The sequence below is a fragment of the Esox lucius genome, chromosome 7 (genome assembly GCF_011004845.1).
Source record: "Esox lucius isolate fEsoLuc1 chromosome 7, fEsoLuc1.pri, whole genome shotgun sequence".
NCBI lineage: Eukaryota > Metazoa > Chordata > Actinopteri > Esociformes > Esocidae > Esox > Esox lucius.
This window is the reverse complement of record NC_047575.1, coordinates 42,823,490-42,837,244: the sequence shown is the minus strand read 5'-3', so window position 1 is coordinate 42,837,244 and position 13,755 is coordinate 42,823,490. Positions and strand designations below refer to the sequence as shown.

The window sequence follows — 13,755 nt, the reverse complement described above, 5'->3', positions numbered from 1 at the left end:
AAACTATCACTCCTCAGGACTAATGTCTGCTAAGTTACAAATTATTTGTTAAAAGCAACTGCACTTTTGATGAGGTAGAGTTCGCCCTTTCAATCACACATTGCACACAGCTTAGCTCACCTAGCTGCTGGCCAGTCTATAATCAAATGTGTAACCTCAACCTTCAGTGATCTCCTGGTCTCATTTACCTCAAGTTTAATTTGGGCACCAATATATTCAATATAGAGTTTGGTCAGGAGCATTTTTCTTTCAAAGGAACCTCCTAGTGACTAAGTGCCATTCAAAGTAAGAAATCACATGAGTCAATTTAAACTGAAGTGAGTCTTTTACTCTACATTAAAACATATTTAATGGGTAGGTGCATCATCTCTGACCAAAACAGAAAGTCTGAAATACCACTCAATTCTCAGCTTATTGCACTACATTATAGGTAATAGGGTACCATTTGAGAAAAAATGATTAATAGTCAGTGGATTCAGGTGCTGAATAAAAATCTCCCCCACCCATTCCTGTACTCAATCAGGACTCCAGACCCAGAACACGGTGTGTTTATTTGCTCTATGTATACAACTCACCATGCAGTCCTTTATTCAACATCCCAGTCGCCCCTCTCCCTTTATGTTCTTAAGAGAGGGATTGTTGACAGAGAAGCGCGGAGTGACAGTGTTACCTTGGTGACAGGGGGGTTGAGCTACGGCCCAACAATGTTGAAGACCATCAATTCATTGATCTATCAGGACTGGGTATAGGTCTGGTGTAGGCAACCCTGTTCCAGGAGAGCTGCGAGATTTTATTTTAATCCACCAGAATGTGTCAGTGTGAACTGAACTGACCATGGCCTCAATTAGTTCAGAGGTGTATTCATTTAATATCAGAGAAATATTCATTTAAATGCACCTGGTCATTCAGGCTGGTTAAAATAACAAATTTGCTGACCTGGCAGTTTCACCACAAATGGGAATGCCTACCACTGGTCTAGATGTTACAATATGATTTTTCTTTTTATCTGTGATTGTTCAAGGAGGATATCGCCCATCCATGTTCTAAAAATATTTAGTCCTTCCCAAAAGTGTTGCTGTGTTGTAGCCTAAAGATGGAATTTCATTTGATAAAGAATAGGAGACTGGAGTTATATAAATATGTATGGCTAATACATAGCAGTGGCAGTGACATGTGTGAGGTAGGGAAAGGGTTAAGGATGGACATTCCACAACAGGCTGTAGGCCAGGCAGCCAATCAGCATGCAGATATGTTTTCCAGAGCTCTTATTGGCTGCTGTGTATCCGTTGTCCTGACGATGGGAATCAGGTCCTGTCTGTGTGGTCTGTATCCAGGCACTGGGGAAGTATGCTTCTGGAGGAGAGAGAAAAAGAGAGGGGGGAGGTAAAGTGAGGAGAGACTGAGAGAACCATTTGTGAAGTGTATGTTTTTTTCTTTCTCTCTTCCTCTCTTTCTTCTACATGGCCTGTCTGCCAGCTTATGGTGTGATTGCCACATGATTCTTCTAACTACAATAGTTTAGCCCCAGGCCCGCCATCCGGGGGACAATCAGATGCATTGTCCTGGGCCCTAGGAGAGCAAAACTGGCTGTTAAACTGCTATTTCACGCGGTGATGAGGCTTAACAGGAATATTCTTTCCTGGGCTCTGGGATTTCTGATGATAGGCCCGTTAAGCCCGATCCTTTAGTGTTAGAGATAATAAACAAAATTATTGATCCTCACCAGTAGTAACCAGGATCTGCCCTAACCTTTTGGAGCCACTAGGCAAGAATTGTTGGCGATCCTCCACACCTCACCGCAAAACATTTAAGTGGTCCTTCTCTTTTTACTTTGTTGTTTTCACCCTGTTTTTCTCCCAAAATGGGTAATATCCAATGTCCAGTAACTCGCAGTGGACTCTGGACAATCATTGTCGAGATATGTGTCTCGCACATATGGAAGTCTAGACAGGAATCCTTTTGCGCTGAAAGAAAAACACTCACCGGGTTTCTGCCTTGATTTCACAGGTTGAAACTTGGTCTTACAGCTTTCAGTCAATACGTCAAAATGTTAAATAAATATATATATGTTGTAGCTTGTGGTTCTCCAATGGTCTGGGCAGCCACCTCCAGTACACATACTGCTGCAACTTAGGTTTAAACCTGGACAGCAGCTCTTTAGGCTGAGATGAATGTATATATTCCTAACTTATACTACAATATTGTCAGCAATTCTGTTATACCCATTTTGCATTTAGCTGGCTAGACTAACTGCCAATGAAAACGTAAATAGCATGATGAGGCTAATTGAGTGACTGTCAGTGATTGATTGTAACAGGATAACAACCGCTGATGCACAACCACATTTCTAAATTGGAACTGGTGCATTCTACTACCTTACCTGCAAATAGAAAGTTGATACACAGACCAATGTCCTGTAATAGTGTAATCAATACATTTGATATTTAATATTTTGGGGGTAGGGGGTTCTAGGTGACCTGCAATACATAGGGGATGGGCATACCTTTTCTGTAAGCCTCATATTCCACCTGGTCTTACACTACTACAATCACACTAACCAACACTTTGAGATTCCTCTCCACAGAATCTGGATAACACCATTAGCAACTAAAACCCTAAGGCCTTGTTCACACTGGCAGTATTTATTCCCATATCAGATTCAAACTAGCTTTTTGCACAGGCAAAGCCAAATACATTTCTGCAGAATCACATGCAGAATCATATTCATCTGATCAATAAAAATAAATTAAGATACTCAGATGCAGCCTGGGACTTTTGCCAGTAACAAAATATTTTTGTAAACTTTTATTTTTGGGCTTGATTTGTAATATGTTTTTTTACATGCTCAAAATGTGTAGGTAGAATCACTATAATCCTTCTGTTAGCAATACTAACTGGCAGGACAGAGCTAACTGACAGGACAGAGCTAACTGACAGTACAGAGCTAACTGACAGGACAGAGCTAACTGACAGGACAGAGCTAACTGACAGAGCTGCTCTTCTGTAAGGTCTGTCTTCTCCAAAAGATGTTAATCACGGTTGACATCTCCACAATGTCCACATCCTAGAGCGCATATAACCTTGGCATGACCATAGACAATATTGTTGATTTCTGCAAACATCAAGGGTGACGACTCTCTCTAGGTTCATGCCCTACAACATGCAATAAAGAAAAAACCTTACATTGCACAGGAAGGCACAAGTACAAATCCAGGCCCTTGTGATTTCACGTCTGGACTACTGAAACTCCCTCTTCATAAGGCTCCCGCTGTGTGCCACCAAACCACTGCAACTTACCCAGGATGCTGCCGCCCATTTTGTGTCCAAACCTCCCAGGTTCTCCCATGTCCCTCTGCTCATTCGTCCCACCCCTTATGGAAAGGCAGCACCCAATCTGCCCAGTCAAAACTCAAGTCTGCCTTTGCACAAAAGGTTTGAATACATTTCTTTTTGCGGCTATGATAGCACAATCTCTGCAAATTAATAAGGCCTATAAGAAAACCTCTGGAACCCAACCTCTTCAAAGAGTACCTTAAAACTACAGCCCACCGTTTCTATTTTTATTTTCATGTTTATTATTTGTGTTGTCTTCTTCCCAGTACTTACTTATGTGGGTAATTAATTCATTGAGTAGCAAGCACTTACTACTACAGGGTTGTGTGATCCACCTAGAGTCTTAAAATGAATGCTTTAGCTTTCTGTGGCTTTGTATAGAAGCATCTGCAAAGTGATTAAACTGCAAACTGTTATTCGTTTCCCTTCTCTCAAGCTTATCTGGTAACAGCTGAAAGAATAAGAAGAGGAAAATGAATTGTTTTATTTAATTTGCAAACTAACTCTTAGGTTACCCCCTGCACATTTACAGTAATGTTACATTACTGTAATATTGATGTTGATTAATGTGCGCTGTTCCCGTAAAATAAATATAGGAAATAACTGAGTGCAATTTGGGACCAAACACCAGCCTCTATCTTCCTCCCAGCAATTCTTCCCCATATGTCTGGTATTCTCCCTCCCTAGGGATGCTGCTTATCAGTATCTCGGAAGGTTCTGCCTCCCCCTCTATAAACCAGCAGTTTAGAGACCTTTTCCGTTCAGGGAACCACCAATTCACAGTCACAGATGTTTTAAAACATGAAATATCTTGCAGAGCACATGTTAGAGCTTTTTTTACCAGTAACATTTGCAGAAATATAAGAACAATTGTATTGTTAAAATATGCATTATAAAAATGTATGAAAAACAACTTACAATACCTTAATTAATACTCCCACAACTGTTTAAAATAAAAAATCTATAAAATAATTAATAAAAAACATGAAAATCACGGAAACTGCTCTGCTCTCTATCTGCTACACTGCTGCATTCAGTAGGTACTGATATCCAACAAGATGATGATTACACCATCAGCCACAGGAGGGTGACCACTGGTCTGTGCAAAGGAATACATTCATTCCTGTCAATGCTACAGGCACAGATTTCTTTTGAATGTTTCAATCCCAATCGCAGCTGAACCACAGATCTAAGATAATTGAATTTGCTTTTCTAATCACTTTCTTCTTCAACCCTGAACCCAAGACTTTAGATTTCAGTCTGCTGAGCCACTATTCTGTCGGTCACCCCACTTAGAACAGTCTAACGTGCTGCTTTCTTTATACCACACGTGTACAGTCATCTCCACAATTACCCCCACCTTTAATAACAAGCAAAAACCAAGAAGTATCAATGACGCAGGCAATGAACGTATGAGATAACTAAGATATGTTAAACTAATACAATAGCTCACAACAAAATGCAGCTCAAATGTAAATGTTTTACTTTTTCTTAAAGAGACAGGTTTTCTAAATTATTGGAAGGATTGTTTTAAATGAAACCAGACAAAATTGAATATGCATTTTAACATTTTACTTTTCAAAGCACATGTCAGTTTGAAGGAACTGTATTATAGTCTTCCATGGATTCTGGCTTCAGTGAGGTATCAGGTATGTAAGATTAATGTCATCACTTCACAATGGGGAAAGGCAAAGAGACAAAGGATGCTGATCTTCATAAAATAGGTAATGGATTCAATAAATATCCTAAGAACGTAATATTCCAGTGACCCCTACAGGGACAGTAAAACAGTGGTACACCTGCCAGGTAGAAGAATCAAGTACATCTTGTCCCCACGCACAGTGAGTAAGACAATTCCTGGCTCCAAATCCACAATTACCACCTCCATGCCTCCATCTCTCGCCATTAGTGAACTTGAAAGGATTGCCAAAAAAAAAAAAAACATATTTGAGAGCAACCAACAAATGTCAGCGCCAACTGAGTTGGATAAACGGTGTGGGCATGTGGACAGTCACCGGGTTCCCATTCAGATGGAACTGCCCACCCGTGGGTTTGACTACTACATACGTAGATACATAAGCGGTGAAATCAACTGATTTGCACTGAATTGCGGCGGCGGCTCTTTATATTTTAGGGCCGGTTCTGGTACACTTATTAAGATCAGGACATTTCTGTCAAAAACCCTTTTCCTAATCTATGCATTTGTATTTGTCTTAAATATTTCCTAATCAAAAACCATAAAATAATGGCAGTGTTTTATTTCATTCCACAGAATGAGAGAATTGGTCAGAGTTCTGAATACTTTGGTAAAGCAGTGTGGTTTCAAACAGTCACAACACATAATTCCTTCATAGCAGTTATAATCCATAATGGTTATTAACATTGTTGTCATATTATCAAAATGTCATGCTAATGTTTATTTTTTTTTAATCAGAAGATATTTGAGACAAAAGATTATTTCCTAAATAAGCCCAGCATAACAACCAATTAAAATAAAACATATGCCCTGCATATCAAAAAACTAAATGAAACACCAATATGTTAACCATTTCCACAAATTCTCAATTGGATTGAAGTCTGAGCTTTGACTGGGCCACACCTTGACATTGTGTCTATGCCTCTCCAGGGTGGCTTTGGCTGTACATTTAGGGTCGTTGTCCTGATGGAAGATGAATCTTAGTAAAAGTCACAGGTCTCTTGCAGACTTCAGTTAGTTTTCTTTCAGGATTTCTTTGTACTTTGTTGCATCCATTTTGCCCTCTATCTTCCTGTTTTCCAGGCCCTGACAACAGAGAAGCATCCCCATAACATGATGCTGTCACCACCATGCTTCACTGAGGCCAAAAAGCTTTAATGTGGTTTCCTCATACCATAGAAACTTCTTCCACTTGGTCTTAGTCTCCCACAAGACGTGTGGATTTTATCTGCATTGATCAGTGGCAACTCCTGTTATAATAAAATAGAATGTGAAAAGTCCAAGGGGGAGAATAATTTTCATAGCCACCGTATTCAAAAACCTCAGTGGAGACCCGAAGAACTGCAGTAGTTAACCAATCCTACAAACCGCCAGGTTGTTAACTTAATTACCTGTGATAAACAAAAGAACATTTTGTAACGCCAAAGTTCCAAGTCCATCTTCAAATCAGCAATGGCTTCCTGTATTGCTGCAAAATAAGACTGTAGCCTTGAGTTGTATCAGCAGATGGGGCCATTGTATACATTAATGTATCATTCACATAGAACACTGGAAATCACATTCAAAAATGTGTAACTCACATTACTCTTGTTACAAACTGCTCACTGTGTGTTGATGATAGAAACTTCCATAGTATAACATAGGAGTTAGTGTTAAAGGTGAGGTCACAATATCGAACCCAGAGAAACACATTTAAGCATGTCAAGAAATTCAAATGTTGTGATCGTAGTCTGTGATCTGGAGCTAAACAGTTACGAAACCATGAATAGGCATCAGAGCCTGAACCTGCTGAGGACACATTGAAAACACATTGAAGACATATCAGAGCCTGAGCCTGCTGAGGACACATTGTGCCGTGAAATAGCATTATTGACCACGTCAAAAGTTTACCAATGATTAAGGTTAACTACACATGGACAGAAGCAACCCTTTCAAATACTGTGTGCTTCTGGCATGACCAGTCTTTGAAAAAGACTAACTTTTACACACACACACATTTTATAACATTTCCAAACAAAGGTTTTCACTGGAGATTTGAATCTGTTTTCAACATTTAAGGTGGAAATTTAACCATCTTGGGTCATCCGCAGACTTTTGTCCGTTTTTGAAATCATTTGAACACAACAGAACTAGTCCCCTGGACTAGTATAGGCTGATGTATCAGCGCTGTTTGCAATGGACAAGTCAGCAAGTGGAGGCTGAGCAACATCTAAGCACCCAAGAGCCAGTGCGCCCTCTGGATCATAGCCTGACTCATACTTGTGGTGTCCCTTTGCAATAATTTGGAAAAGGCCATCACATATTTTCAGTGTGGAAATTAACTTCCAATGTGTAGCTACCTAGTATTCATATTAACGCAAACTTGTAAGTGAACAAGAAGATGAACAATGACAAGCAGAAATAAATAAAGTGGACTGCTGGTGCACACACAACCTCTTAGCTACAGGAAACAGAAGTTGCTAGTGAGAACACTTAGACCAGGGGTGTCAAACCGGTTCCACGGAGGGCAGAGTGTCTTATTAGAATAAAGTCCTTTCAAAATCATTAAATGGGATTTTTAATGTGAAATATTGTGGGAAATGATCATTACATTAGTAAGGGCTGGTTACACATTAAGCGACTGGCCTCTAAACAAATAAGCAATATGGGTTTATGCAACATTCAACATCATAACCTTTCAAACATGGCATGTTGGTCATACGGACATCATTGACACGTTACACAATGGAAGCTTAGGTTCTATTTCTAGTGAACATTCTTCATATGTGACTTAAGGGAACTGATCTGACTAAAGAACTTGTTACAGTGGCTGCAGTGAAATGGTTTTTCTCCAGTATGAACTCTGTTGTGGCGTGTCAAATCACCCGATGTTGTGAATCCTTTTCCACACACGGGGCATTTGTATGGCCTCTCACCTGTGTGACTCTTCATGTGTTGTGTCAGACCTCCCTTCCAAGTGAAGGTTTTGCTACAAACATTGCATAGATAAGGTTTTACACCGGTGTGAATTCGCTGGTGGTATTTTAGAAGAATTGATGTTGCAAAGCATATTCCACATACAAGACACTTAAATCGTTTCTCTCCTGTGTGTGTCATCATATGATGTGACAGACTTCTGCTATAAACAAACCTTTTGCTGCAGACATGGCACTGATGTTGTTTCTCCCCTGTGTGATTTTTCACATGTTCTATCAGGACTCCCTTCCAAGTGAAGCTTTTGTTACAAAGAGTACACTTAAAGGGTTTCTCTCCAGTGTGAACTCGCTGGTGGACTTTGAGAGAAGAAGCCCAAGTGAAGTCTTTCCCACAAACAGGACACTTGTGCATTTGTCGTTCCGAGTGAGTCCTCATGTGCACCCTCAGGTAACTCATGGTTCGGAAGCTTTTCCCGCAGTCACTGCAAAGGTAGGACGTTTCCTCAGAGGTATTTTTTCCTGTTTTCTCGACACAGTGATTCAGCTGATGGTTATTTAGATTACTTGATGATGTAAATCCCTTCCCACAAACAAGACACTTTAGTAATTCCTTCTCTGTGTGGATCATCGTGTGGTCTTTCAGGCTTCCCTTCTGAGCAAATCTTTTGCTGCAGACATTGCACTGATACGGCTTCTCTCCGGTGTGGATTCGCTGGTGGACTTTAAGATACGTGGATGACTTGAAGCATTTCTCACACACGGAACACTTAAACGGTTTTTCCCCTGTGTGAGTCCTCATGTGCTCAGTCAGGTGCCCACTCATGGTGAAGCTTTTGCTGCAGACGTTGCACTGGTGTAGCTTCTCGCCAGTGTGGATTCGCTGGTGGAGTTTGAAATAAGACAATGACGTGAAGTCTTTCCCACAGACCGGACACTTATGCAGCTGCCTCTCGGCGTGAATCCTCATGTGCACCTTCAAGCAACCCAATGTTCTGAAGCTTTTTCCACAGTCACTGCAGAGGTACGAGGCTTGCTTTTCTCCCGTTTTCCCCGCAAGGTGGTCTTGCTGGTGGCGCTTCAGATAAGCCAATGTTTTGAAGCTTTTTTCACATGTAGGACAAGTAAACGGTTTCTCCCCCGTGTGAGAATTCAGATGTTCTGTCAGGCTGCCCTTTGACATGAAGCTTTCGTTACAAATTTTACAATTATAGGGTTTCTCTTCAGTGTGAATCTGACGATGGTGTTGTTTGAGATCCGAAGCCAATGTAAAGCATTTTTCACATACAGGGCACTTATATTGCTTCTCCCTTGTGTGGTTCACCATATGCATTTTTAATGATGGCTTATGAGTGAAAGATTTCCCACATGTGTGGCAACAGTAGGGTTTCTCTCCCGTGTGGATCCTCATATGAACTACCAAATTCCCATTGCGGTAAAAGCTCTTGTCACATTCTTTGCACTTGTGTAATTTCTCACCAGTGTGATAGATCTGATGTACTTTCAACAGACTTGAACTGGTGAAGCTTTTAATGCACACTGTGCACTTGAATGGCTTCTCCCCTGTGTGCGTTCTCTGATGTACTCTGTAACTGGGTAAAGTATTAAAGGTTTTACTGCACATAGAACACTTATAGGGTTTCTCACCATGAAGCCTCTGGTGTACCTTCAGACTGCATGGCCTCTTGAAGCACTGGCTGCACATGGTGCACTTATAAGGTTTCTCCCCTGTGTGGATTAACTGATGGGATTTTAAGTGGCTTAGAGTCTTAAAGCCTTTACTGCACACAGGACACTTCTGTTGTCTCTTGTTCTCAGCATTGTGACATTTCTGGTGTAGTTGAAGACTGACCGACGAGATGAAGCTTTTAGGACAGATGTGGCACTTGTATTGTCTCTCCCTTTTATCAGACTCACTGGCCAATACCTCAGTCTGCACTGAGGTATTGGCCTCAGTGCAGACTGTAGAGCTTAGTCCTCTCTTGGCCCGTGATCTCTTTGACCCTGACGATATTTCCTCACTCTCGTCCTCATCCATACTTACAACGACTTCACTGGGAGCTGCAGAACAATCTGGATTTACTGCAGAGAGGGGCTGAGAATCACAGTTTAGCTCCGATACTCTGTTATCTTCTTCATCCGATTCTGACTGGGACCTTTCAGTTGTGTTGCGCGGTTGATGGACACTTGTTCTGTCTTGATCACAGTCACTTTCTACACAGCGAGGAATGAATACAAACTCGACAACCTCTGAGGCAACAGACTCATGTCTTTGAAGCTGCTCTTCCCCCTCACTTGTCCTAAGATGCCCCTGTTCATCTGTGATCTGTGTGGGGTCTGGGTCCTCCTGCCTCAGAATGGGGCTCCACTCCAGTTCACAGTTCGGCTGCTGCTTAAAGGTAGCCTCCCCTTGAGCTAAAGTCAGATGTTGGAGGTCTGGAAGTAGAGGAAATAGGCTGTTAGCGCTTAATACACAGAAACAAATCCTTTGCCTCCTGAACCATCTTCCTGGTTCCTTTGTTTTCGACCTTCTCAATTATTGCCCAAAGTGGTATATTTAGGTTAATATCATTTTTGGACCCATTCCTTGATTCATGAAGGGCAAAAACCTCTTAGTATTTGTCGGTTTTCATTTGTGAGTTATTTGCTGTTTCCCTCGGTGATGGATGATAAATTATTTGTACATGTCTGTATTTGTATTTCTTAGGCTCTAAATCATTGACACCCAACGTTTTGGAAATAACATTAAAAGAAAAGCTTTCACTGAGAAAAAAGCATCCCGGAGTCGCCCCTTAAAATAAAATCTTTTGATGTTGAGACTGGTGTTTTGAAGGGACTCTTTAATGAAGCTTCTAGTAGAGGAATTGTGAGGCATCTGTTTCTCAAACTAGACACTATAATGTATTTTTCCTCTTGCTCAGTTGTACACCGAGGCCTCCCACTCCTTTTTCTACACTGGTCAGAGATTGTTTGCGCTTGTTCTGTAAAGGGAGTACTACACATCATTGTACGATTGCCAGTTTCTTGGCAATTGCATGGAATAGCCTTCATTTCTCTGAACAAGAATGGACTGATACGTTGAGTTTAAAAGACAGTTTTTTCTTTAATAATTACAACAGTTTACAGCAATGCTAACATAATTGCAAAAGGGTTTTCTAATGACCAATTAGACTTAAAATTATAAACCTGGATTAGAAAAACACAAGGTGCCATTGAAACACAGGAGTGATGGTTGCTGATAATGAGCCTCTGTACGCCTATGTAGATATTCCATAGAAAATGAGACGTTTCCAGCTACAGTAGTCATATACAACATTAACAATGTCTACACTGTATTTCTGATCAATTTGGTGTTATTTTAATGGACAAACATTTATTTATTTTATTTCAAAAACAAGGACATTACTAAGTGACCCCAAATGTTGTACTTATAAAAGAGTGCATATCTAAATATAAAACGACGTAATTACGTCTGCAACAGGATTGGTTGGTAAACTTGACTGATGCGAGGGTGATGAGTACATACAGTTCGCGAACTGCAACGTTTTTGCGTCCTGTATGTTTTGGTTCTAAATGTCAACTAGTTAATCGTTTACCAACCGCACGTCAACGGCCCTAATTAAATATTACATAATCAAATAGCACCCGCGCCCACGGAGGTTCCCCATCTCTGCTCCGGAGGCTCTTATCATACTCTATGGGTGGCAGTGGCACAGCTATAGTGCTATCCGTTAGCTAGCTATTGTGAATCAGCAAATTAAATAATATCTAAACAAACCTGCTCCAAAATCCAAAAGAAACCCCCGTAGACGGTCGTTCTCCCCCCGAACTTCTGTTAGTGTCTTTTCCACCACGAGAATAATATCAGTTGCCGCTGTTGCTAGCCTCTCCTGGTACTCTGTTAGGGTCTTCTTCGTTGAACCAAATATCTCTAATGCCGCAGTTGTTAAACGCTCGCTAATAAACACATTTAACAGATGTAATTTGGACATATTTAAGACAAATTACAATTTCGTGCCTCTTCTGCTTCACATTTCAGCTTGTGAGAGCATTTCGTTTTCTTGTTCTCACTAGCAACACTGAAAATTAGTTCCGGGTCATGGATACATTTTTACATGAGATATTCCGTAGCAACCATAAGACTTCCGGTTTTCGCCTTCAAAATAAAAGTCCGCGGTAAAACGCGATAAGAATCATTAAATGTATCGATTTTGACACTTTGCTTAGTGTATATTGTAAACATTTATTGTTGGAAATGTTAAGGAGAGTGGATAATTATATGCAAAGAAATCAAAGTAAAACACCAGCAACAATTGCAAATACACAATGCCCCTTGATTTCTTTGCATATAATCCCTGTATAGAGTCTCCTGAACATTTCCTACATTATATTCACTCCGGCGTATATAGTTTTTTCTGTATGAGTCAATATGTATTTCATATCCATTGAGTTACATTTTGGAAAAAGGTGTGGAAATATTTTGTTGCTAGATGTAGCACACCATTCCCCGTGATTAGACAGGTTTTTCTTACTCTACACATTCTCCTAAACATTTCCTACATTGCTTTCTCTTTGAAATGTTCAATAGTTTATGAGGTATGAGGCAATGTGTATTCCATATGTATTCATTGGCATTGTCTGAATGTTGCCCTTGGAACGTGTTTTAATACCCACTTTTTATCGACATTACTCTTAAATATGATCATATTTGAAGGGTTGTCAATGTTTTGAGAGGGACATTTTCTTAAACAATTCATAAACTCAATTTATCTCCGTTTTTAAGTAATATGTTGGTCTCTTTTATTTTGAAACATTCCACATTTCCGTGACCCGGAAGTGTTTCTTTAATGTTGCTCACAAGACGCTGGTTAGAGATCCCAGTTCTAGAAATTAAACAGAACGAGATCCGAACGATTTGAGTGAGAGATATATTGTGGAAATATTCCATCAATGTACCAACAAGTTTGCATTTTACACATTTTCGTATGTTTTTTTGTGGTTACATGAATATTAGGATACAACTAAGTCTATGGTAGGCTGGATTCATCCAGTCATAAAAGATTGGCTACGAGCCTTCTGATTATGAATGGCAACAAGCCTACGTGCATTGTTTGGAAACCTACACACCTTGCATGTGGGATAATTGATACTGTCCCACTATGAAGGGGGCATGATTAATACTGTCCCACCTACTCCTAACACATTAGATTGGGAGACATGGCCTTTTCAGGGCTGGTGCCAGGATGACATGACTGAGGGTGCCTTTTTTTATAGATGAGGGGGCATGCCTGATCACTGCACTGCTTTTTACTCACCAACTTGTCTGCCATCAACACCCGCTACAAATGCAAAACTTGAGTGTCCATCTTTTGAGTGAAACGTGGAGACTGTCACTGTAGCCTGTGAGAACGGTTACCAAGACATTAACGTCCCATGACTGTTATCTGAAGGCTACGTCCTGCGGTATGTTCCCAAAAGATTCCCATTGATGGTGGTCTTAACTTGTCGTGCACATTCCCCTCGAGGATTAAGTAGAAGCAAGTGTTTCCTTTTGGTGTTACTTATTTCAGATTATCTTTGAAAAAGTGGGGTCTTCGAAGTTTTCTGAAGAAGGGGACTCGGCTGTCATCTACTTAAGTGAAGCATTTTTCACATGCAGAAGACATTGTTTCTCCCCTGTGTGCATTGTCATGTGTCCTGTCAAGTATTTACTATGACAAGTATAAAACTTTTGCCACAAACTCGACACTGATGCGGTTCTCTCCAGTGTGCCTTTGCAGATGTATTTATATTTTTTTAAGTCTTTAAGTTTCT

At 40.5% G+C, this 13,755-nt stretch overlaps 1 protein-coding gene across 1 annotated transcript; it reads right to left on the bottom strand.

Annotated features, from left to right (window-relative positions):
• Positions 1–7,569: 7,569 nt before the first annotated feature.
• Positions 7,570–12,023, bottom strand: LOC105031158 (zinc finger protein 271-like). The gene is made up of 2 exons (XM_010905428.3): positions 11,720–12,023; positions 7,570–10,377 (listed from the first exon to the last, which is right to left on the bottom strand). Exons 1-2 carry the CDS (start codon positions 11,931–11,933, stop codon positions 7,775–7,777), a joined length of 2,817 nt encoding a protein of 938 aa, XP_010903730.2. The 5' UTR covers positions 11,934–12,023; the 3' UTR covers positions 7,570–7,774.
• Between the last annotated feature and the right edge of the window lie 1,732 nt (positions 12,024–13,755).

What these genes read in the sequence shown, in the direction of transcription:
- LOC105031158 (XM_010905428.3), bottom strand. Translation starts at nt 11,933, where the DNA reads ATGTCCAAATTACATCTGTTAAATGTGTTTATTAGCGAGCGTTTAACA. An exon ending in TCTTTTGGATTTTGGAGCAG is followed by an intron (nt 10,378 to 11,719) that starts GTTTGTTTAGAT and finishes CTCTACTTCCAG; the next exon opens with ACCTCCAACATCTGACTTTA.